The sequence below is a fragment of the Gopherus evgoodei genome, chromosome 1 (assembly GCF_007399415.2).
Source record: "Gopherus evgoodei ecotype Sinaloan lineage chromosome 1, rGopEvg1_v1.p, whole genome shotgun sequence".
In the NCBI taxonomy this organism is placed as follows: domain Eukaryota; kingdom Metazoa; phylum Chordata; order Testudines; family Testudinidae; genus Gopherus; species Gopherus evgoodei.
In genome coordinates, this window is record NC_044322.1 from 95180636 (window position 1) to 95205835 (window position 25200).

The 25200-nt window shown below is 44.6% G+C and overlaps 2 protein-coding genes across 5 annotated transcripts in view; one reads left to right on the forward strand and one right to left on the reverse strand.

The window, feature by feature from the left end:
* CLDN10 (claudin 10) overlaps positions 1–5467 on the forward strand; it is a 108300-nt gene extending 102833 nt beyond the window's left edge. The window contains exons 4-5 of the mRNA XM_030545354.1: positions 3295–3402; positions 4405–5467. Coding sequence (XP_030401214.1) covers positions 3295–3402; positions 4405–4531 — 235 coding nt within the window. The 3' untranslated portion in view covers positions 4532–5467. The remainder of the gene's footprint in view (positions 1–3294; positions 3403–4404) is intronic.
* Positions 5468–7676: 2209 nt separating this feature from the next.
* The window catches only part of DZIP1 (DAZ interacting zinc finger protein 1), an 88062-nt gene continuing 70538 nt past the window's right edge, over positions 7677–25200 (reverse strand). For all 4 annotated transcript variants that reach the window (XM_030567516.1, XM_030567524.1, XM_030567532.1 and 1 more), the window contains 5 exons: positions 25072–25125; positions 23893–24089; positions 22941–23071; positions 9325–9502; positions 7677–8547 (listed from right to left, as the gene is read on the reverse strand). In XM_030567516.1, coding sequence (XP_030423376.1) covers positions 8465–8547; positions 9325–9502; positions 22941–23071; positions 23893–24089; positions 25072–25125 — 643 coding nt within the window. In that variant the 3' untranslated portion in view covers positions 7677–8464. The remainder of the gene's footprint in view (positions 8548–9324; positions 9503–22940; positions 23072–23892; positions 24090–25071; positions 25126–25200) is intronic.

Here is a 25200-nt window from a genome sequence, read left to right on the forward strand (position 1 = left end):
CGGGGTGTCTTTCCGGTGCCGGCGCGGTCCAGTGCCGGCATAGAGGCGACGCTCTGTGTCGAGGTTACTGGGTTAAGTGCCGCTTCCATTAGGAGAGTCCTTAATCTCTGGTACCTCTCCTTTTTTGTTCTAGGCTTAAAAGCCTTGCAAATGCGGCACTTGTCCGAAATGTGCGATTCCCCCAGGCACTTTAGGCAAGCGTCGTGGGGATCGCTGGTCGGCATCGGCTTTTTACAGGCCAAGCATTGCTTGAAACCCGGCGAACCAGGCATGGGCCCGGTGCCGGGTGCCGGGAAGGGCTACAGCCCAAACCCACTAATAACTATACAACTATATTACAAACAACAATAACTAACTATACTTTTACAACTATTTACAACTAACTACAACTATGATACCGTAAAAGCGAAGGAGAGCTAGGGACGTGGAGGACAGCAATGCCGTGCTCCACAGTTCCAACGACCGACACGGCAGTAAGAAGGAACTGAGGAGCGGGTGGGCCGGCAGGGGTATATATCAAGTGCCATGGCGGCGCCACTCTAGGGGGCGACCTGCCGGCCCACTGGAGTTGCTAGGATAAAAAGTTTCCGACGAACGTGCACGCATGGCGCGCACACCTAACTGGAATGGATATGAGCAATCACTCGAAGAAGAACAATTACATATGGTACAAAAAACAAACAAAAAGGTGGGTGAATTTAGATATGCCACCTGGCCACTTTCCATTTTGAACTACTACTGCAGTAGTTTTCTTTCGTAACAACTTACACGTTTCAATAAATCTGGTAAGAACATTAGTGCTGAAATTCTTCTGTGTTACACCTTACATAATCTGAGTTTTGATTAGCATTCTTAGGTGCTAGTGTAACACCAACAGACCCTGAGCATCAGCAGGTAGGATTGAACCTGGGCCCTCTGGAGCTAAATGCATAAGCCTCTACTGCATGAGTGGAAAGCCACATGGCCCTTAGCTAAAGCTATAGCAGACTCATTAATCTCTAAGCAGTCTCAGTGCCATTAGAGGGGACAGAACACCACACCCAGGAGGTATGTGGGTTACACTATCATCATAACAACACATTTATAGAAACATTCAGGAGCTTCACAGAACAGTTTAAGGGTGTTCTCAGCAATATCAAAGAGTTCTGTAGCACCTTATAGACTAACAAACATATTGGAGCATGAGCTTTTGTGGGTGAATACCCACTTCGTCGAATGCATGTATTCACCCACGAAAGCTCATGACACAGTATGTGTGTGACACATAGGGTTGCCCACTATGATCAGTGGGTGGGAGGTAAAATGTGCTTCAGCCTAGTGATTACAGTTTAATGTGGTGGCAGCCCCATCCAGTGGCTATAGATCAATGCAGTAGCAGCCCCGCACAGTGAATACAGTTCAATATGGTTTTAAATTGGTAAAGCCCTCAGAGGGGTAGAAAAGGCGGGTTTCTCCCTAGACTCAGCCATCAGGGGGATAGGCCAGTAACCCTTGGGAGATCAAGGGTCAAAAGATACTTGGCGCCCCTCCCCAGTCTGTTCAGCAGCTCATCTACCCAGGGCATCAGATACGCATCAAATTTTGAAATGGCATCCACCTTCCGAAAGTCAATACAAAAACGGGGCAACCTGTTGGGTTTTGGCACCAACATGATTGGACTCCACCATTCGCTCTTGGATTCTTCAGCTACCCAGATTTCCAACATCACCTGCAGTTCCTGGCAGACCATTTCCCACATCTTCTGTGGTACTGAGTGTAGGTTCTCCTGAACCTTCCTCCCCAGCTCAGAGACTATGTGGTGCTGGGCGACATGAGCCCCGACCAGTTGACACTCAGGGCAGAAGTTGCAATAACCTTTGACCTCCACATGCACCCTCCTCGCCAGTAAAACCTGAGCGCCACTCAGTCCAGAGCCTTCTCATGCCTAAGGTGCCACTTCAGAGGGTATTGTATTGGTCACTTGCAGCACCTGCCACCAGAACTTCTCAGGGGTCAGTAGTTGAGCTTGGGTCTTGCCTGTTTGTGCATGTTGGGTCATCTAATGCAGCCATTCCTCCTGCAATTCAAAATGGGACCCTAACCACCGCCTCTAATGGGGACTGACTCCCTCCCCATTTATTTTGGTGAGCTGTTCACAGGCCTGGCTCTGGGTCCTCCTTCTGGGCCCTGATAAAGTCCACCTCCGTAGTCAGTTCCTCCCAGTTTTGGGGTTTGTGAGCCTCTACCTCCCTTTTGGTGGCTCTTGGGTGGAGGAGTCTTCTCTGGGGTCATCATCATCTCTTCCTTGGTCCAGGTTCCCTGCCTCTGGAAGGTCTGGGTCCTTCCCCTGGTGACTTTCTTCCCTGAATTTTACAATCTCCCTGAATTCCTCCAGATCCTGCTCCAGGATAGCTAGTACATGAGGGTCTGTGATACCCCTAACCCCTACTATCTGGATGTGGCCCCTTACCTCAAGTTCTACACCCCTCATGGGATACAGGCGCACATCACCCTGGATGTGGGATAAATCATATCCACAACATCTCCCTTGCCTATTAGCTGTCTCCGATTATGGTCCAGCTACACCTCAAGTCAATTAGCGTTGTCATGGACACTCTATTGACCCACACCGGGATAGTCTATTTGGCAGCTCCTTTCTTCCTGACCTCACTGAAAGCCACATCCTGCTATAGGAGGCAGGGCAGCAGCCTTCCTCACAGCAGGAGACAAATCCACATTAGTAAGAGAGGGATAGAAACTACGCTAGATATATGGGCCAAAGCTAGAGAAGCACAGAGCATCTGAAATCAGAGAGAAGCTTGGGCTTCGGGCTTAGATGAGCGACTATGGTGTAGACCAGAACCCTTGTTACTCAGACCCATGTAGTTTAAAGCAGTGTTTCTCAACCTTTTTGATACCAGGGACTGACTTGCTGCTTTCCTAAACTGTGTCAGAAAGGTCTCAGGGACTGGCACCAGTCCATGGACTGGTCATTGAGCAATGCTGGTCTAGAGAGACTACCTGGGCGAGGCACTCTCAGGCTGGCAGTACAGGCTGAAGAGTGTTGCAGAGAGACACACCTGAGCCTTAGGATCACCACTCATTCACTGAGTAAAAGGAAAATACATGAGAAGAAAAACAGTATTTGTGGTTAGTTTGTTGTTCATTTTGCAATTATATCGGTGACATGTACTGAAAGATATTTCGCAAAATATGTTAATTTGTTTAGCTTGTTTATATGTCTCTCGCACACTGTTAAATTCAGTCTATATCCTGAGCAAACAATTTATTAACCTATTTATGACTTTCCTGCAGGTATGAATTAGGAGCAGCTTTATTCATTGGATGGGCTGGAGCATCACTTTGCATAATTGGTGGCAGTATATTCTGCTTCTCAATAGCTGGAAACAGTAAATCCCCAAGGTACAGAACCCAAGTGACTGCACTTATTTTATTGAAATAAATCAATATATTAGCAAATTTGTGATCATTAAACATACAGAAAGGTAAGCTATACAGCTGGAGTTTAATTATGCATCCAAAACAATTCTACAACAAGCTTTTGAAAAGGATTGTGTGAAAAAAAGAAAATAATAGAATTTAAAGTTAATGTTTTTCTTTTTAAGAATTCATAACCAACATTCAGGAAAACCATTGTTTCAGGTTGCATGTACTTACAAAGTTGCTACCATGTGTCAGAAACTGATAGAAAAGCAATCAGTTGCATAGTATAGCCAACATACCATATGTGTATTCTGAACAGATACATGTTGCCCCTTCATAACTGAAGCAACCCTAAGCTGCTGGACTGTTAGACAACATACACCAAGGGTTGGCAACCTTCGGCATGTGGCCCATCAGAGTCATCCGCTGGCGGGCTGCAAAACATTTTCCTGATGTTGACTGTCTGCAGACATGTCCCACCGCAGCTCCCACTGGCCACAGTTGGCCGTTCCTGGACAATGGGAGCTGCGGGAAGCTGTGAGGGCCACCGTGCCTGTGGACAGTCAGCGTCAGGAAAATGGCTCGCAGCCCGCAGATTACCCTGATGGGCCGTGTGCTGAAGGCTGCTGACCCCTGATGTACACATTAATAGGGAGGTAGACTGAAGAAGAGGAAGATGTTGTTGGAGGAGAAGCTATGAAAGGTAGCAGATTAGATGGAAACAGATGAGATTTAAGTTAAGGAGCAGGAGTTTCTGCTGCCCTAAACAAAATGTTTTAATGCATAGCCAGAGGTGTTGGTCTTGTTTGATCCTGCTGAGGTGAGAGGTGGCAAAGTGAAATTGATAATAGGTCTGTTTTTTGCTGGGAGAAAGCACACATTTCTTCCCTAGTTTGAATTTTTTTTTTTTTAAACACACAAACATATAATTGTTACCTGTTCATAGAATGAGCTGTAAATGGATAGTTTTTTGTCTTTCAGAATGGAGTACACATATAATGGAGCCACATCTGTGATGTCTTCTAGGACAAAGGTCCACAATAGTGCAGCAGATTTTAAATCACCAAAAGGTCCTCCAAAGCACTTTGACAAAAATGCTTATGTTTAATTGTACTGTTCTAAGATACAAAACCAGTTTTCAAATCAGTTTGTACAGTTCATTCACAGAGTGATTTCCATATGAGTACCAGCATAATCACCACCAGGACAATGAATTTTTAAAATATTAACTTGCAGCATTTTACATATTGATGTAAATTTTCTTATACAATATTTTAAGATTTATGTTGGTGTTATATATAAATTATATATCTGTAAGTCACTTGCTGTTTTTGCTTTCTACAAAAAATAAATAGGATATTTACAGATAAGTTTGTCACCTACTTGATTTGTATGATATCAAATGCACAGTATCTAATGCAGTACATCACAGCAGCAGTATAGGAGCAGGTTCCAAAATAGGTTTAGGATTTGGAGCCAGAAGTCACGTTTTGTGCAACTCCCTATGTAAAATTTTTCACCAGTGAGAAACAGTCACTTAGAGCCTGATTTTCAGAAGTGCTAAACACCTTGCAAGTCCAGTTGAAGTCAACAGGGACTGATGTGATCAGGAGCTCTGAAAATCAGGTCCTTTTTTCTCCCTTAGGGTGCCAGTGAACAGAGGAACAGGTGTGGGGGAGACAAGAGCCAATCATTCACATTCCACAGAAGCAAGAGAGGGAGACAGTTAGGTAGAGCAAGAGTTTAGGGGCTGGGGGAACCAGGGCTGACCAGGGAGCCTAGAGAAGGGAGCTGTGACCAATATATTGGAGGGAGTCAGGGCAGACTGTCGGAGAGGGGTATTTTGAGTTTAAGGCAACTTGAAAGGAAATTTTGGGGGGCAGAGTGACAGCACCTGAGAGCTTGGGGATGTGGGTGGAGGGCCGGGGCAAGCTCCTCCATTCTGCTTTTCCCCACTTCAGCTTGTATCCTCTGAGCCTGCCGCCATCCCTCCTCCAGTCTACCACTACCCCATCTGCCCCTCCCTCTACTTGTCTCTGGTCCCCTTTTGTTCCTTACTGCAGCTGCTAGCAAGCCATTTGCTCTGCCAGTTGCTTACTCCTCCTGCAGACTGGCTAGGTTCCTGCAACCACCTGGCACCAGAATGGCCACCAGCAGCCACTAGAAGTGATTACAGGAAAAATCTTAGCCAATGCCTGTGGACTACTTTGCAGGAGATTCCAGGATGGCAGTGGGAATGCGTGAGAGGGCCGCTGACTGCATGAATGTCACTTGTAATTATGTGACGTGTGGCAGCCCTGCTGGATGATCTTGAATTAGTTAGGCAAACGTTTTTAAGATCTCAGGTAACGGGGAATTAGCATTGTCTTTCTTTCCACTTGGAACTGTGACAATTTTCAAACAGTTATTTGTATGATGATTCAATGAGTCAGATTTACCTAATAAGAGATTATGAATGACCACAGCACACCTTTGGGACATATGCCCTATAATTAAGGCTCCATGTTTGTCATTGAGGTCACGGATTCCATGACTTCTGCAACTGGACGGTGTGCCTGGCCCGAGGGCCATCTGAGCAGCTCAGGCAGCTCCTGGCCAGGTGCAGCAGCCACTGCTGGGGCAGTCTTCAGCCTTCCTCCCACCCAGCAGCAGGAGTTTGGGTGTGTGCGGGGGGGGAGTTCAGGGGTGGGGTGCAGGGTGGTGCTTACCTGAGGGGGATCCCCAGAAAAGCAACAGGAATTCCCCTCCCTCAGCTCCTAGCTCCACGTGCTGCCTCCATCTGCAGTAACCGCCCTTGCAGCTCCCATTGGCTGTGGTTCCCAGACAATGGGAACTGCAGAATCAGGGCTTGGGGCAGAGCGGAGACAGCATGTGAAACTAGGAGTTGGGGTCACTGCTTCCCAGGAGGCTGGTAGGGAGCCTGCCTCAGCCCCACCAACGCCCTCCAGACCATGACGCCCCCACCCCCAAGCAGCCATTGCATCACTCCTCCCCCCACAGCACCTTCTGTGCCCTCCAGACTGCACCTCCCCCCAAGTTTTAGTCAGGGATACATAGTAAAAGTCATGGACAGGTCACGGGCCATGAATTTTTGTTTACTGCCTGTGACTTCTACTAAAAATACTCGTGACTAAAACGTAGTCTTACCTATAATGAATTATAGTTTCTTCTTCAAAAATCAAACCCATACCTTTCTTGAGGTTTGGACAGGCAGAATGGCCATAGTCTAAATTCTAAATTTGATCTAAATCAGTTGGACCCATCTGTATTTTCCTTTTTTCCAAGGTTTTTTTTAATATCAAAATAGGTAGGCATTAGTTTCAGCTGTGCGGTTCACATTAAATCCACAATGATCTTGTTTCATGTTCTTCCTGACATCAGGGCCACTCCTGCGGTCTTTTATTCAGGTTAGGGCTTATTCTCATTAACAACTCTACTGAAGCAAATGGAACTGACATGACTACAGACTCATAAGGAAGTGTCTGCAATGTTAGGTGCACATTTAGAAGTGCCTTTAAATGATTATTCCAGCAGTGGAGCCAAAGTCTGTCCTGATTTTCTTCCTGTGCAATCCCAAGGAAGATGGAGCCCCAACCTACTGCCACTGAAGTCAATAACAAAATTCCCATTGACTTAAATAGAAGCAGGACCAGGTGTAGGATAAATCACTCACTACTTAGTGCAGTGGTCCCCAAACTTTTCATATCGTGCCCCCTTGCCCCTGTCTGTGCCACCTCCTGGGAGCTGGTCTGTGACCAGTGGGAATGGGGAAATGGGGGAAAGGAGACCAAGGCTGGGAACGGGTCTGGAGCCAGGAGCTGAGTCGCAGCTAAGGGAGTGGCTGGGGGCAGGGAGGGGCTGAGTGATGCTCCCTCCCTGCCCTCCGTGGGAGCTGGCTTGGGCTCTGCCCTGCCCCCTTGAACGTTCCCCCGTGTCTCTTTAGGTGGCGCTTCCCAGTTTGGGGACCACTGACTTATTCAGATGTATTGATTCTCAAAGATGAAGTCACCACCACCACCAAAAATTGAAGACCCTCAGAGTTTTGGTGAACCAATTTTTGGGGGAAAGAGGATAAATATATAAAATATATCCTCAACAATCCTAGTTTTTAAAAACTCAACATAATAGAAAAGGAGTAGCTTGTATTACATTAATTATATAAAAAAAGGACACATCTAAAAATACAGGACTAATCATTCAAGCTTTTTTAAATTTAGTGTTTTATTACTACTTAAATTCAAAAGCAGCTAAGTCTTTTTTTTATGAAGGCAGCTATCTTGGGAAATTAATGCAACTGCAAGAGCAAAAGTTAACTGAATATAAAAACAAAAAAATACAAATACGTGTTCAATACCACATCTGTACCTTTCTTGTTCCCATTCAAGCTGTCTAGCTATATTTTTATAATTTGAAGTTTTAGATGAATACACATTAAAACATATTCTAATAAGTAAAGAAGAAACACTTTCCCAGTATTAAGTTTCAAGGCATACACCAACAAATCTGTAAACTATACCATTTTTCAGCCTCTGACACTTACTTTAAATCATGCTGGGAAATGTTAACATTTTAATACAAAGAAAAAGCTTATTTAAAATGTTCACATTTATATATAAAATTCAGGATAAAATAAAAAATATATACATTTTTTAAAAAAGGCTTTAAAAATACTGATAACTAACGTTCTGCAGGAAACGGTCTATTAGTTAATGCTTCTGGCCTATTTTAGAAACTGGTTTCAGTCTTACAAAGAAACAATAGGGAGAAATCCTGGCCCCAGTGAAGTTCGTGGGAGTTTTGCCATTGACTTCAATTCGGCCAGGATTTCACCCCAAGTTTCTAAATACTGAGGGTCTAATTACATGTATGTAAATCTCCTTGTCAACTGTTCAAGGTTAAAAGACACAAGCATTTTGTAAAAAATCTTCCTTGTTATTAATGTACAATTGAAAAAAATGAATAGGAGTCAGAATCTTTTAGACAGGGTCTTTAACTCTGTATTATGATCTAACAGAAATGTCTGCCATTTTGAATTGAACAGTTATATATCTGAAGAGTCACTCCAATCAGTTACAGTGACTAAGCTGCTTTTTAATGTGCTTGTTGTATCAGCATCATGAAATCCTGTTAACAAAATACATAAAAAAAATGACTTAGATGATAAAACTAGATTACAATCAATCATAATTCAGCATTATTTTCCTTCCAACTGACAGGGTGAAATAAGGCCCCACTGAAATCAATTACAAAACTTCTATTGACTTCAACGGGGCCAGGATTTCACCGACAGGAGGAAAATTATAAATAGCTATATATGAAGACTGCTTCCCTCATTACAGTAGGGACCATGATACTAGCTGTCAGTGCTAATATGGCAGGCCTTTCTGAAAATGATTTACATATCTTTACTACACATAAAAATGATAATTTTCAAGTCCAGTATCTTGGAACTATCTAGAAACAATTGTTTGTATCCCCCACAGGAAAGATAAGAATCTCTCTCCTTTCCAGTGGTATAAAGCTCCCTTTTCAGCCTGAGTCAGAAGATATAAATCTTTAATGGCCAGAGGTCAAAGATTTAATATTATTCTCAAACCAGGTAATTTAGAGGGGGGAATTCCACGTTTGGGAGGGGAAGGAGACTTTTTTTTCAGACAGGTTATTTAAAAGAAAAAATGGCAGAAGCTTGAAGGTGCTCAGAGTCTTGGAATCTTAGAATAAATTTTGCATCCTTTTTATATACTGATGACAAAATAACTTTTTAAAAAGTTATTTAGTTTCCATTGTAATTAGATATTGTGATTAAAACATTTTTATACTACACTTAAGTTTTTCTTTAATGATGGCAGGTGCTTAAATCCCATTTTCCCCTCAAATACTGTAAATGTTTGAATATATTACCTTCCTCCTTAGGCATGTTTGCCTTAGGAACACCCCAGGCATGTACCATTGATGCAGTATTTGATTCATTATTCTTTTGAACTGCAGTTCCCTTCTGCCCTCTCTCATCTTTTGCTAATAAACAATTTTCTTCTTCTACAGATGATATATCCCAGTCATCATCATCAACTTCTGTGAACTAACAAGAAAAGAAAAAACATGAGGTTTTTTTTCTGTTAAGGGTTGTTTTTTTTCATTTTCTGGAGTTCTTCTAAAGATAGAATTGTTCATAAATCTACTTATGAAGATTTAGGAGCAGATTAGGAAGGGGGAACTGGAAATGTGTGGAACTGAAACCCTTCTAAAAGGTCCCATGGGGCACATGCATCAAGGGCTGTATAGTCCTGTGTCATAGTACTTTACTTTTATGTTTCATTTCTTTTTAAACCTCTACACACACACACACACTTTTAACCTATGAATATGCTGAATGCAGAAAGTTATGTTAATTCACTGTTAGAGTTGCACAATTAAAAATAATAAAAAGTGAAAAGAACTGCAAAAGTTAAAGGGCCAAATGCTAAACCAATAGACATCAGCATAGTTCCATTATACCAAGACAGACTGATATACACCAGCTGAGGATCTAATGCAAAGATCACACTACAATATTAGCTTGACAATAATGCACATCAAATGTGTTTTATTATATACCTGGCCTAACATAATGGGTCCCTGAATTTTGACTGGGATTCCTAGGCATTACCACAATATAAATACTTCATTATTAATAAATAGCATGTTAATTTAAATATTAGATTATACTACTTATAAGAAAAACAAATGAACACGTATGCTATACATGCAACTTGGCAGAGTTTAGATTGCTGCAGAAAGTTATTTGCTTTTCTTGACTTGTTTTTCAATTATGCAACCTTAACAATGTGTTAAGGGCTTTTTAACATTTAAATTCCTTTATTTAAAGGGAAGTAAGGGGGAAGAGAGTGTTGAGAAAAAGAGGAGGCAGGAAGGATTAAACATAACTGTGTTAAATAGTCACAGGAGTTCTCTATATCTAAATTTTGGCGTGGTGCCTATCTTTGTTGTTTCTTCCCTCTCTAAGAATTAAAAACACACAGAATATCAATGTCTTCCTTGCTTCCTAGCAGGTAGGAGTTAGCTTTTTTTAATTAGAATGCTGGGCTTGACCAATAAGGAGGAATTGATTGCAAATCTGAAGGTGGAAAGCAATTTGGATGAAAGTGATCATGATATGATAGATTTAATGACTGTAAGGAAAGGAAAAAAACAGTGAAAGCCGCAGAATAAGGAGAATGACTTCAAAAAAGCAGACTTTAACAAACTCAGAAAACTGGTAGGTAAGGTCCCACAGGAAGAAAATTGAAGGGAAAAAGGAGTTCAGGAGAGCTGGCAGTTTCTCAAGGAGACAATATTAGGCACACCTGCAAACTATCCCAGTGTGAAGGAAAAATAGGAAGAATAGTAAGGGGCCAATATGTCTCCATGAGGAGCTCTTCAGTGACTTGAAAATCAAAAAGAAATCCTATGAAAAGTGGGAACATGAACAAAATCAAAACAGGGAAAGAACAGGTTAAAGAATATTTAGATAAAAGTTAACTTAAGAATATAAGAACGGCTATACTGGGTCAGACCAAATGTCCATCTAGCCCAGTATCCTGTCTACTGTCCATTGCCAGGTGCCCAAGAGATAATGAATGGAACAGGTAATCATCAAGTGATCCATTCCCTGTCACTCATTCCCAGCTTCTGGAAAACAGAGGCTAGAGACACCATCCCTGCTCATCCTGGCTGATAGCCATTGATGGACCTATCCTCCATGAATTTATCTAGTTCTTTTTTGAACCATGTTATACTCTTGGCCTTCACAACATCCTCTGGCAAAGAGTTCCACGGGTTAACTGTGTGCTGTGTGAAGAAATAATTCCTTTTGTTTGTTTTAAACCTGCTACCTATTAAATTCATTTCATGACCCCTAGTTCTTGTGTTACGAGAAGGAGTAAATAACACTTCCTTATTTAAGTTAGCTGTATTAAGTCAACAGGGCCTTCGTTGTAGGGTATGAATTTAAGGAATTTAAGAAATTAAGGAACTAGCTGAAGCAATCTCGGAACCATTAGTGATTATCTTTGAGAACTCCTGGAAGATGGATAAGGTTTCATTGGACTGGAGAAGGGCAAACTTTAGAGTGTTTTAAATATTTGTTACAGGGATTATTTTTCTACATCCCTTTGCTTCTAAAGCCAAACTCCCCTAGGACTATGTCGAATGATATAGGGCTCTGTACAAGGATTTAAAAACCTTTAAATATACCCAAAACTAGCTTTTCAATACTCTGATTGTGACAATTTTATGCTCTGATATATTGGGCCCTTGCAGGACTAGCCCTATTAAATTGGAAACACACTTTGGAAATAACACTGGGCACTTTCTTCAACACTACCTCATCCAGACAGATGGTAGTGAAGGGGAATAGATGACAGACTGCAAATCCTCTAATCTACAGGCAGAGACAATTGAATAAAAGACCATCTTGATGGTCACTCATAATAAGGGAACTAAGCATAAGGGGTTGGAATGAGGAGGTAAAGTTGCCTCAGTATCAATTTTAAATACTAGGAGAAAATCCTCTTCTTGGTCCAGACTATCCATTTCCCAATCATCATGAAGAATATACACAATAAAGGAATAGGAACCCACAGACTGAAACTCAATTTTTTCCTGAATGGCTCAGAATGCTGAAGTCTACCCTTCAGGCATACTCTAAGCCACTTCATTTTCCGCCCTACCCATCCAATTAATTTTAGGATCTGAGATGTCAGAAAGACCTAACCTCATACACTATTGAGAAGCACCATTTGGAGAACATCCTCCAGGAATGGTAGAAAAAATGGTTACTAACCTTTCTCTAGCTGTTGTTCTTTGAGATGTTTTGCACATGTCCACTCCAATGTAGGTGTGTACACACTCAGAGCACAGTTGCCGGCATTTTTTCCTTAGTAGTATCTGTTGGGCCAGCTCTAGTGCCTCATGGTGTCACGCAATCATAGCATTGGTATAAAGGGCCCTGCCAACCTGCTCCTCTTTAGTTTCTTCTTGCCGACTGTCTCAGAGAGGGGATGGAGGGAGGGTTTTGGAATGGCCATGTGCAGCACATCTCGAAGAACAGTTACAGAAAGGTCAGTAGCTGTTATTTCTTCTTTGAGTGCTTGCACATGTCCGTTCCAATGTAGGTGACTCACAAGCAGCTGCACTGGAGGTGGGTTCGGAGATTAAGGACATGCCAACTGTAACACAGCTCGACCAAAGCCAGTATCATCTCTGGCCTGTTGCGTAATGGCGTGGTGTGTCTTGAACATATGAACTGACAACCAAGTTGCCACCCTGCAGATGTCCTGAATTGGAATTTGTGCCAAAAAAGCGACAGAGGAGGCTTGAGACCTTGTAGAATGTGCCATTAGGTTAGCCGGGGGCAGAATATTTGCAAGCTTGTAACATGGTCTGATACATGAGGTGTGACAGACCCAAACCATTGGGTACAAGAGTCCAGTAGAGGGCAAATATATTGGTCACTGGATGAGAAGTTTTCTGTTCCCTGAGTGACCAGAGCAGGGGCTACACTAGAGTAATCAGGAACCTGCTAGAACCAATTAAGGCAGACAGGCTGATTAGAACACCTGCAGCCAATCAAGGCAGGCTAATCAAGGCACCTGGGTTTAAAAAGGAGTTCACTCCAGTCAGGCCAGGGGGAGCCAGAGAAGAGGAAGTGCAAGTGAGGAGCTGGGAGCAAGAGGCACAAGGAGCTGAGAGTGAGAGGGTGTGCTGCTGGAGGACTAAGGAGTACAAGCGTTATCAGACACCAGGAGAAAGGTCCTGTGGTGAGAATAAAGAAGGTGTTTGGAGGAGGCCAATGGGGAAGTAACCCAGGGAGTTGTAGCTGTCATGCAGCTGTTACAGGAGGCACTATAGATAGTTGCAATCCACAGGGCCCTGGGCTGGAACCCAGAGTACAGGGCGGGCCCGGGTTCCCACCAAACCTCCCAACTCCTGATCAGACACAGGAGAAGTTGACCCAGACTGTGGGGAAGACCACTGAGGTGACCAAATCTGCCAGTAAGCACAGGACTCACCAAGGTAGAGGAGGAACTTTGTCACAACTGGTGTTAAGGGTGGGATTATTTGGTGTGCACAGCGCAGCAGCAGAAGGAGGGTGATTTAAAAAAAAAAAAAGTAGAGGGTTTATTTTTTTTTCCACCACAATGGATGACTTAGTACGGGCATTGATACAAGCTATGGCGGCCCAGCAGGAGGCTATCCGTATCCAGGCGGCCGCCCAACAGGAGGCAGTGCGGCTGCAGCAAGAGACTAATCGCCTGCTGATGGACCAGGCTTCTCAAGACCGAGCTATGTTGCGGGAACTGGTAAACCAGGTAAAGACCCTTACAGAGCTGAACCGCGGCCATGATGGGACGCAGATCATAAGGGCCAGCCATTGGCTGCAGAAAATGACACAGGAGGATGATGTAGAGGCATACCTTCTGGCCTTTGAGAGGACAGCCCTATGGGAGGCCTGGCCTCAAGATCAGTGGTCTGGCATCCTTGCCCCATTCCTGTGTGGGGAGGCCCGGAAGGCCTACTATGATCTGCCTGAAGAGGCTGCAGCAGACTACCCCCAGCTGAAAGCAGAGATCCTGGCCAGATCTGGGGTAATGACCGCAGTGCAGGCCCAGCGGTATCATGAGTGGAGGCACCAGGAAAACAAAACCCCGCGGTCCCAGTTGTATGACCTCATCCATCTCGCACAAAAGTGGTTGCGAATGGAGTTCCGAAGTCCGAAAGGGATACTAGAGGTTCTGATCATCGACCGATACATGAGGGGACTACCGCCAGACCTTCATGCCTGGGTAAGCCAGAACGAACCCTCCACCTATGACAAGGTTGTCGCACTGATAGAGAGGCGAAGGACGGCAAGGGAGCTGACCTGACCAGTTAAGGAAGAGGCACCCTGGGTTAAACTAGCAGCACGAAGCCTTAGCACTTGGGTAATTGGGCAACCAGGAAATCACAGGTGGAAAAAGAGATGTGCTGAATGCTCACCAGAAGCCACAAAGAGTCGGAGCACTGAGGGAGAAGAGGATCATGATGTTAGATTGCCGAAACCAAGAGACCGGGGAATGCCTAGGGCTCCATACAGATCTTATGCCTGTGGGGAGTGGGGACATACAGCTGCACAATGTCCCAATGCTGAGGAGCTGATGCAATGTAACCTGGGGAACTGGGCAGACACATGCTCCTTAATCCATCTTGTGGGGGACTCACTAACCCCACATATGTACACCAAACCAGTAAAGCTACATGGGCTAGAGACCACAGCACTGGTTAATTTGGGGAGTGCTATCACGCTTGTCTCGGGGAAGCTCGTGAAGTGTAGTCAGCTGCTGCGGGCTAAGCACAGGGGGATAACATGCGTCCATGGGACAGTTGGTTATTACCCCACCATCCCAGTAAAATTCGAGATTCAGGGGAACACTACTGAGGTAGCAGCAGGTGTAGTCCCTAAACTCCCATACCCGGTGCTTATGGGGAGGGACTTCCCAGGGTTTGGAAACTTACTCCCAGTAGGAGGATTGAAGGAAAAGGGGAACCTTGAAGTTAGTGAGGCATCCACAGTAGACTGTCAACCCCCAGTCTTCTCTGAAATATCCCCAGATTTATTTTCCATTCTCAGACAGGGAAGAAAGTCAAAAAGGGAAAGAAGGGCAGCTAAGGCCTTGGGAACCCGAATACTGACTCAGAGCCAGAGGTTCATTCTCATAGGTAGGCGAACCCGAGCAGCTGAAAAGGAGGCCACCCAGGAGGGAGAAGCACTCGAGTCTGACCCCCACCCTAACACTTCTGAACCAGTAGAGGCAACAGAACCTGGGCATCTAGATCTTGGGCAGATTAGCCCCGGGAGAGGACATTTTGGACGGGACGAGGCTGAAGACCCAAGGTACGACAACATTAGGAAGGAGGTGACTGAAACAGACGGGGTCCCCGTGGAAGGGAAAACCCAGGGACCAGGACCCTACTTCATAATGAAGAATCATCTCTTCTACCGGGTTGCACCAGTACAGGGACAGAATGTACAGCAGATCCTAGTACCTCAAAAACACCAGAGCGCTGTATTAAGTCTTGCTCATAGTCATCTTTTGGGGGAGGCATTTGGGGGTAGAGAAGACCCTGGCACGAGTCCTATGACGGTTCTTCCGACCTGGAGTACATGAAGAAGTGCAGAGGTACTGTGCGTCCTGCCCAGAGTGGCAGCTGCACAGTCCCTGTCCCCACCTGAGGGCACCTTTAGTACCCCTTCCCATCACAGAAGTCCCCTTTGAGCGAATAGCCATGGACCGAGTGGGACCCCTGGAGAAGACGGCTCAGGGCCACCAATATATACTTGTTGTTTTGGACTATGCTACTCGCTACCCAGAAGCCGTCCCCCTGCGGAACACAGCCTCTAAAACGATAGCCAAAGAGCTGGTGGGGATCTTTGCCCGAGTGGGGCTACTAAAGGAGATATTAACCTACCAAGGAACCCCATTTATGTCAAAGCTAATGAAGGACCTCTGTACTCTGCTCCATATACATACCCTGAGAACTTCAGTCTACCATCCGCAGACTGATGGATTAGTAGAAAGGTTTAACCGAACCCTCAAGGCTATGATAAGGAAGGTGGTAAGTCAGGATGGGAAGGATTGGGACACCCTACTGCCCTGCCTTATGTTTGCTATCCGGGAGGTACCTCAGGCCTCAACTGGGTTTTCCCCCTTCGAGTTATTATACGGGCTTCACCCCCGTGGCATACTAGATATCGCCAAAGAGATTTGGGAAGAGGAACCCAATGAGGGGAGAAATATAATAGAACATGTAATACAGATGCGAGACCAGATAGCCCAGGTCATCCCTATTGTACGGGAACATTTGGAAAAGACACAGGAGGCCCAGAAAACCCATTACAATCGCCAGGCAAAAGTCCAACAGTTCCAACCAGGGGATCGGGTGATGGTGTTGGTACCCACAGCAGAAAGCAAGATTCTGGCCCAATGGTAAGGGACCTATGAGGTGGCTGAACCCCTGGGGGAAGTAACCTACAAGGAGTGGCAGCCAGGATGCCAAAAACAAGAACAGATTTATCACATCAACCTTCTGAAACCCTGGCATGCACAAGAGGCATGCATATCTGTCTGAAAAGACCTAACCCAGGAAAACAAGCCTTCCAAACAGGTGAGAGTGTCTCCCGATTTAACACCAGACCAGAAGAATGAGGTGTCTGAGATGATCTTCCGGAACCAAGATGTGTTCTCGACAAAATCGGGTCGAACAACCGAGACATATCACCACATCGTCACGAACCCTGGGGCCAGAATAACAATGGATATGGCTACACTTGAAATTTCAAAGCGCTGCTGCGGCAGCGCTTTGAAGTGTGAGTGTGGTCGGACTCTCTCCCAGCGCTGCACGTAAACCACATCCCTTACAAGTGTAGCTTGCAGCGCTGGGAGCCGCGCTCCCAGCGCTGCGGCACTGATTACACTGAGGCTTTACAGCGCTGTATCTTGCAGTGCTCAGGGGGATGTTTTTTCACACCCCTGAGCGCGAAAGTTGCAGCGCTGTAAAGTGCCAATGTAGCCAAGCCCAGTGAGGCCCTATCAGGTGCCAGCGGCCAAAAGGGAGGAAATAAAAACAGAAGTAAAAAAAAATGCTGGAGTTGGGGATCACTCAAGAATCCCACAGTCAGTGGTCCAGCCCAATCGTGCTGGTGCCCAAACCTGATGGCACCACAAGTTTTTGCAACGACTTCTGGCAACTAAATGAAGTATCCCAGTTCGACGCATACCCGATACCTTGCATAGATGAGCTAGTGGACCAGCTGAGTAATGCCTGGCACTTGACTACTCTAGACTTGACAAAGGGGTACTGGCAGATTCCACTTGCGGAAGATGCAAAGGAAAAGACTGCGTTCTCTACACCAGAGGGCCTTTTTCAATACACTGTCCTCCCTTTTGGACTACATGGGGCCTCAGCTACTTTCCAGAGCCTCAGGACAAGCTATTATGCCTGCATAACAGTTATGCTGCTGCCCACTTGGACGATGTGGTCATTCATACCCCAGACTGGGAAACCCACCTAGAGAAGGTGGAGGCAGTCCTTGATACCTTCAGGCGAGCTGGCCTTACAGCAAACCCTGCCAAGTGCGCTGCAGGGTTTACGGAGGCCAAATATCTTGGCTACATTGTGGGAAAAGGTCTGGTAAAACCCCAAGTGAACAAGTTGGAGGCCATCCAAAATTGGCCTTGACTACGTCGCAAGAAAAAAGTCCGGGCATTCCTACGTGTAGTGGGGTATTACCGATGATTTATCCCCCACTTTGCCATAAGGGCAAGCCCCCTGACAGACCTAGTAAAATCCTGTGGACCTGATCTGGCAAGATGGTCTGACGCAGCAGAGGAAGCATTTACAGACCTACAGACTGCCCTCTGCAGTAACCCTGTACTAATAGCCCCTGATTTCACAAAGGAATTTATCCTGCAGACAGATGCATTGGAAGTAGGGTTGGGGGCCGTTCTATCACAGATGGTTGGGGAGGAGGAACACTCAATTCTCTACCTCAGTAGGAAACTCCTTCCAAGGGAACAAAAATATGCAGTGATGGAGAGAGAGTGCCTCGCCGTAAAATGGGCCACGGAAGCACTGTGCTACTACTTGCTCGGGCGCAGATTTGTCCTCGTGACAGACCATGTCCCTCTTCAATGGATACAGCGGAACAAGGAGAAGAACACAAGGGTGACCAGGTGGTTCTTATCCCTCCAACCTTTCCAGTTCCGTGTGCAACACAGAGCAGGGAGCCGTTACGGCAATGCCAATGGCTTGTCATGTGTGCACTGTCTGGCATTCCAAGCTGCCCAACCCCTTGGTGTTGAGCAGGGGGGAGGGATACATGACAGACCCAAACCAGTGGGGTACAAGAGTCCAGTAGAGGGCAAATATACTACTCACTGGGTGAGTAGTTTTCTGTTCCCTGAGTGACCAGAGCAGAAGCTGCACTAGAGTAATCAGGAACCTGCTAGAACCAATTAAAGCAGACAGGCTGATTAGAACACCTGCAGCCAATCAAGGCAGGCTAATCAAGGCACCTGGGTTTAAAAAGGAGCTCCATTCCAGTCAGGCCAGGGGGCGCCAGAGGAGAGGAAGTGCATGTGAGGAGCTGGGAGCAAGAGGCACAAGGAGCTGAGAGTGAGAGGGTGTGCTGCTGGAGGACTATGGAGTACAAGCGTTATCAGACACCAGGAGGAAGGTCCTGTGGTGAGGATAAAGAAGGTGTTTGGAGGAGGCCATGGGGAAGTAGCCCAGGGAGTTGTAGCTGTCATGCAGCTGTTACAGGAGGCACTATAGATAGTTGCAATCCACAGGGCCCTGGGCTGGAACCCAGAGTACAGGGCGGGCCCGTGTTCCCACCAAACCTCCCAACTCCTGATCAGACACGGGAGAAGTTGACCCAGACTGTGGGGAAGATCACTGAGGTGAGCAAATCTGCCAATAAGCGCAGGAGCCACCAAGGTAGAGGAGGAACTTTGTCACAGAAGTCATTCACGACCAGAGTCTCTGTGCAGAAATGGGGAGATCTTTCATTCTTTCCGCTATCGCTATGAATAGCTGAGTGGATCTGCAGAATAGTTTGGTTCTTTGTATGTAAAAAGACAGGGCATGCCAAACATCCAATGAATGGAGATGCTGTTCTTCTCTGTTTGTACATGGCTTAGGATAGAACACTGGCAGAAAAATAGCTTGATTGCAGTGGAATTGTGAGACCACTTTTGGAATGAATGATGGGTGTGGTCTCAACTGGTGACATCGCAATCCCCAATGTTTTGGATCCAGCTTACCCTCCTGTTTGAGGCATCCAGGAAACAGTAAAGGCAGATGGAGAACAGGGGGCCAAGCTGGATCCAAAACATAGGGGATTGTGATTTCAACCTTGAGCGTCTCATCAAAACCAGTCTTTGGATGATTCGAGGTGTCTGGGGGCCGACTGCATTGGGCCTGCTGAGAAATATTGGTAAGGGAGCCTGCACCTAAATCCCATGTTCCTCCTCACAGGTTCCAGAAGAGCCACTGCCTGGTAGGCGGATCCCATGGATATGATGTCCAGGTGCCCAGTGGTACTGAAGAACTCAGTGCCGAGGTGGGGTAAGAACGGCCTGGGGAGCAGCTGGGTTGGCTGTGTCTATGGGGGGATTACAATCCGTCTTCTAAGTCCAATGATTATGAGCTGCACTGCAGAGACCAAGGTGGTTCCGCGCCTCTCAGTGCCAGAGAGGATTGCTGAGGAGATCATGCAGCTGTCAGTGAGGGTGTTCCCTAGGAAAGCTGTCACGGTACCAGGTGCAGAGCTGGTGGAGAGTCCTTTACAACTCTGGGCATCAGAGATGTTGGGTCCTGACTCTCTGGTGAGGGTTAGAAGGTCCCTTGTCGCAGTGAAGGCTTCAGGAGTCAATGGCACATAAACTGGCTGGTGCGCTGACCCATAGTAAGCGTCACAGAGCACTGCAGTGCTTTGGGTATGGGTACCTGACAGTGAGGCTCCAGGGATGAAGAGTGGCCCCCCATGGGGCCACTCTCTCCCTAGTCCTTCGGCACCAGAAATCTGCTCTTCTCCTGGTGCTTGTGGTGTTTCTTCTTGGGCACCGAGGAAGATGATCGGTGCCAGGAGACCCGGACTGATGGAGGAATACTCTGCACTGAGGCCGAGGTACTCGGTGACGAGTCCGAGTGCAGCTCCAAGGATGGTTTTAGGGCCGTCTTCATGAGGAGGACCTTCAGTTGAGCAGCTTGGTTGTTCTGAATCTGGGGCTTAAACTCCTTGCAAATTTGGGAGCCGTCTTTCTTATGAGCTTCCCCTTAGCACTTGAGTCAGCTCGACTGCAGGTCACTCAAAGGCACTGACTTACCGCACATAGCGCAAGGCTGAACTTCATGACCAAGGCATGACTCAGATTGGGAAGGTGGACAACCCTGCAATCTAAGAGCAGAGGAGTTCAAACTATCTAGAAAGTACTAAAACTACACTAACTGCTAAAAACAACAACAACTATTTACACTAAAAACTGAGAGTAAAACCACTAAGAGGAGGATTACCTAGGCAATGAGGATTCCAAAACTGTCACAGGTAGCAAGAAGGAACTGAAGGGGAGTGGGGTCAGCAGGGCCCTGTTTACTGACGCTATGAATGCAAGATGTCAGGGGGAGCTACAGCTGACCCAACGGATACCACAAATGGAAAAAATTCTGGCAACTGTCCTCGGGGTGCACACACACCTACACTGGAATGGACATGTGCAAGCACTCAAAGAAGAACTTACTTTCACATTACTGACTTTCAATAAGTGAAAAGGATTTGGACTACCCTGACCATTAAGCTCAGATGAGCTACAGAGGCCGTTTCAAGAACCAGATTTTCAGGATGAGTTTTTGTGCGGCACTATGAAGAAGCTGTAGGCAGGACTGAAGTTTGGAGGACTAGGAAACTTCTGATTTATTTTTATGAAAAGGTGTTACTCAGTTTCGCCTTTCCCTTTGTATTGTTAGCAACTGGGTGTGAAGGGGTTAAATTCTTTCAGGAAACAGAAGCAATTAATGACTTGGGGGAAGCATGGGTATCCGCAAGTAGGTCATAAAGGAGTCAGAGGTGCAATTACTTTAGGAACTGTGACAAGAAGGCCTGAATTGACGTGGTCTTTGGCTTAGCAAGGTGAGTGAATGGGAAGGAAATCCAAAGACTCTGGATGGAAAATGCTTTCAGTGCCCAGGCTGCCATTTCTGAATCTATTGCAAAACTCCTGCTACTGAGTATTGCTCTTCATCTTGGCATATCTGCTAAAATAATATTTTTTAATGATCACTCTCCTAGTTGTTTCTCCACTAAGTGTGATACTCACAAAGCTTGGATATGGGATTCTGCCCATAGCCTGAATTCTGATGACCCTTCAGCTCCCTGGAGCTTGTTGATATAAGCAATATGTGCCATGTTGTCTGCTCACATCAAGACAGAAAGAGTGCATATATGATCCCTTAAAGTGAAGGACCTTTAAGAGCTTCTGGGCAATGCCATGGTACTGCTTGCCCTTCTTGGTCAAGGTCTCTTAAGTTGATTCTGATTGTACTGCTGTTACACAATAACAGTAACTAAAGCCAGAAGGAAAACATGTGAAACGAGATTTCATTAACAGTAACCACTACAGGAAATGGAATTCCCATTCATTTCAGGGAGGAGTGATACAGTGTCCGAAGAAAATGTTGGATCTTAAACTTTCTCCTTTCAGACTCCATTGAGCTAAGAAGGAAGTGTTACTAAGCTCCATGGCATCAGTTTAATGATAAATAACATGATCCCCTGCATATGTATCTCTGAGAAGGGACATGCCCACCCACTGGCCAGGAGGAGGCTAATGAGCTCCTCTGGGCCTGTGCTGCACTAATGAAGCCCAGCTGCACAGCTTGTTCCTCCTGGAGAAGGAGGAGGGGCTTAAAAGGGAAAGCGTGCCATAGAAAAGGCCAGTGACCACAAAGCAGGCTGCTCCACATAGAGAGTGATAGGAACAGACAGGCCAGTCAAGCAGGAGACAGCCAAGGAACACACCAGAGCTGTCTCAGCTGAGAGCAAAGCAACACGCCCCAGGAAGAGGGGTAGGAGGTAAACCCTGCAAAGGGGCAATAGACTTTCAGAAACTGAGTCCGTAAAGCCCTATCCAAGGGCTGTCTGAGAGGCTGACCCCTGTTCCAGCCAGACTCTCCTCTCTTGAAGGGGAAGAGAGGAAGAAGAACCATCCCTCTGCCAGGGAGCAACTGCCCCAGAGAACTCCCCACAAGTGCAGCCACTGGGGGAGTAGAGCGGGTAAATCTCCCTTGTCAAAGCTTAGAAAACACTGTGATTTGAGCTGCCAGAACTATTGTCTTTGTGTCTTCTCCAAGTTGATCACAAATCCCAAGCTTGAAATAAGTGACGTTCCAATATTTACTGCTGATTTTTTCCTTAGAGTAACTTGGGATCTCACAGAATAGTTATTCGGATAAAGACCATTGTGTCTCAGAGCTTTCATTCCACTACAAAGCACGACTGGGAAGACTTGGAATTGATGAAAGCTTGAAGGGCAAAGAGCAGCACTGATAATGATCTGGAGCTTGGACAAACTGCAGACACAGGACACTGATAGAACATAGAAATAATAATTAGAAAAGGAATTCGGTACTCTTCAGGGACTGAGTTTGACACTTCTGTACCCGACAAAGTTCTAGAAACCAAAATACTTTAGCCTATGACTTAATCAAACAGGTCTTTCTGAGCCCTCATTTCTAAGAACAAATGTGACTATGTGGAAAAACAAGTAAAGAAAGAGACCCAACTTAGGTAAAACTCTGCAAGTGCATTGGGGATGACATTTTTACTGCATCAGATTAATCTTACTTTTCCTAACATGAAAAACAAACAGTAGCAAAAAACAACAACAACAACTGAAGCATGTGTTGGTTTAGATAAATGTAATTAACAAATAATGTAATACCTTCAGTTCTTGTGCATCTTCTTTTTTAATAAATGCCTGTGTGACATTAATTCCTCCAGCTGGCTTATTCTTATTTCCATGGCTAGAAAGAGTATTTTCAACTTGTTCAGTCAGTTTTTGGATAAGTGCACCTAAACAATCATTAAAAAAATTACAGGGATACGGTCAGTTTAAAAGTAGGGTATTTTAAAAATATCTCCCCTTCTATGTCATTTACCAAGTCTTAGATTAATGAATGAAAGATATTAAAAACATGAATTTACTTTTCACCTGCTGGCATGCAAATTTAGTCCAGGACATCGAAGTCAAGTGGGGTTCCTTCCTTCATGGAAGCAACAACAAAAATTCTGCAAGCCAAATTATGCTCAGTGATACTGCTGTGATCTTATTGTTTTTTATGGGATAGCATAGGTGTAAATGATTGGTCCTGTAATTAAATGATTGCTTCTTTAATTGGAATTTAGTAAACAATTGTGTTGATGACACAAAAGAAGTAACACACACCAGCCCCCTCACCGATAGCCCTTCAGAGTTAATACGGCTAACAGGAGCAAAGCAGAAAAAATTCATTTTTGTCACTTCAATTTCCAGCCATTGGATTGTGTTGTGCCTTTTTCTGCTAGACCACAGAGCCCATTATTATATTTGTTCCACATGTAGATACCTATCAACAGTAATCAAGTCACGCCTTAACCTTCTCATCTGTGTTCACAGAGTGCACAGCACAACTGGGGTCTGATCTCAATTGGGGCCTCTGAGTACTACAGTAATATTAATAAGAGTAAAAGAACAATATATTATGAACTTGCACAGAGAGAAATATACATGATAGTGTATATTCTAGCTTTAGAGTATTTTGTAACGCATTGATTTTATCACCTATTAGGTATTTTTAAATCATTTATATGTTACCTTAAATTATTACTTATATACACAAAAATAATGAAAAAACCTTTTGAAGGCTTGGAAGGTGTTTCAATCTCCTCCATTTCACTTTCTTCAGTCCAGTCCATATCACTTTTGCCTGTAACCATCCCACAATTATTCATGCTGTTGCTGGATGCTTTTAGCTGCAATAATTCTGGTGATATATATGAGTGCATAATATCATCATCATCCACTTCCTCTTCTGAGCTGAACGGTGGAGTGCTAAAACAAAAAAGCATATCAGATGAGGATTTAATGGGTTTCAGTATTACACACATGTGCACAACTTTGAGCTTCTTGTGTTTTTTCCAATACATTTATGCATTTTTCTGTTTGAAAAAAATCACCTATAGTATTTTAAAAAATGTGAAGTTATTAAATAACAAACTGACAACCCAAAATCATTCCAAAATGAATGTACTTATAACCTCAAATGTAAACATCCTCACAAAAACAAAAGCCAGAGCATATAGTCAATCTTGCAAGATCAACAAATGTATGCTTTCATGGATCAACAGGGAAAACAAAGTTCAGAGTCGAAGATGTTCCACTAAGAAAATTCTGCTCCTGGCTCCTCCCAGTTAAAAAACCTTGGGACAGTTAGCAGCAGTTTCCTAGTTTATCTCAATTGGTCAGCAGGCACCCACAGAAAAAGTGAATTTTGAGATAATGAGTACCCAATCTATTTAGGACTTTAGAAATCAAGATTAATATCGTGAATGTTATCCAGAGACAAATGGGTAGCTTGAGCAATTTACAGAGTACAGGTGCAATATGCATGACATGAAAAGCACCTAGAATACTGTGTTCAATTATGTACATGCTAGAAAAATATTGACAAAATGGAACAAAAATATTAGCAACGAAGTCTTAAAAAATTAAGGTCTAAATTAAGGCAAAAACATAATATGGGACAGACAAAAAAAGTGACATCACCTCATGGTACTCTATGTTCTGCCTGCTCAATTATTAAGAATACTCATGCTCAAATCAGAGCATGACTTCTGTTAGGGATTATAACAATGGACTCAATAGGTATTAAATTTTAAGAAAAAAACATATGATTAATACAGAGCTTCTGATTTTAGCTTAATTTTTTTTGTATTAGCAATTTCAATGTTTTTGTATTAGCAATTTCAATGTTCAGTCAAAGGCAGTTCACTAGAAAACAATTTCTTCAAGACCAGAAATGAGCAAAACTTACCCAATACTAGATGTTTTTCTGGAAACCCCCTTTCGAAAAACATGCTTCCTGGGTCTATAACAAACAAAACAAATTATTTCTGGACTCAACGGCCAACTACACATACAGTGAAAAATCTATTCCTTTGTA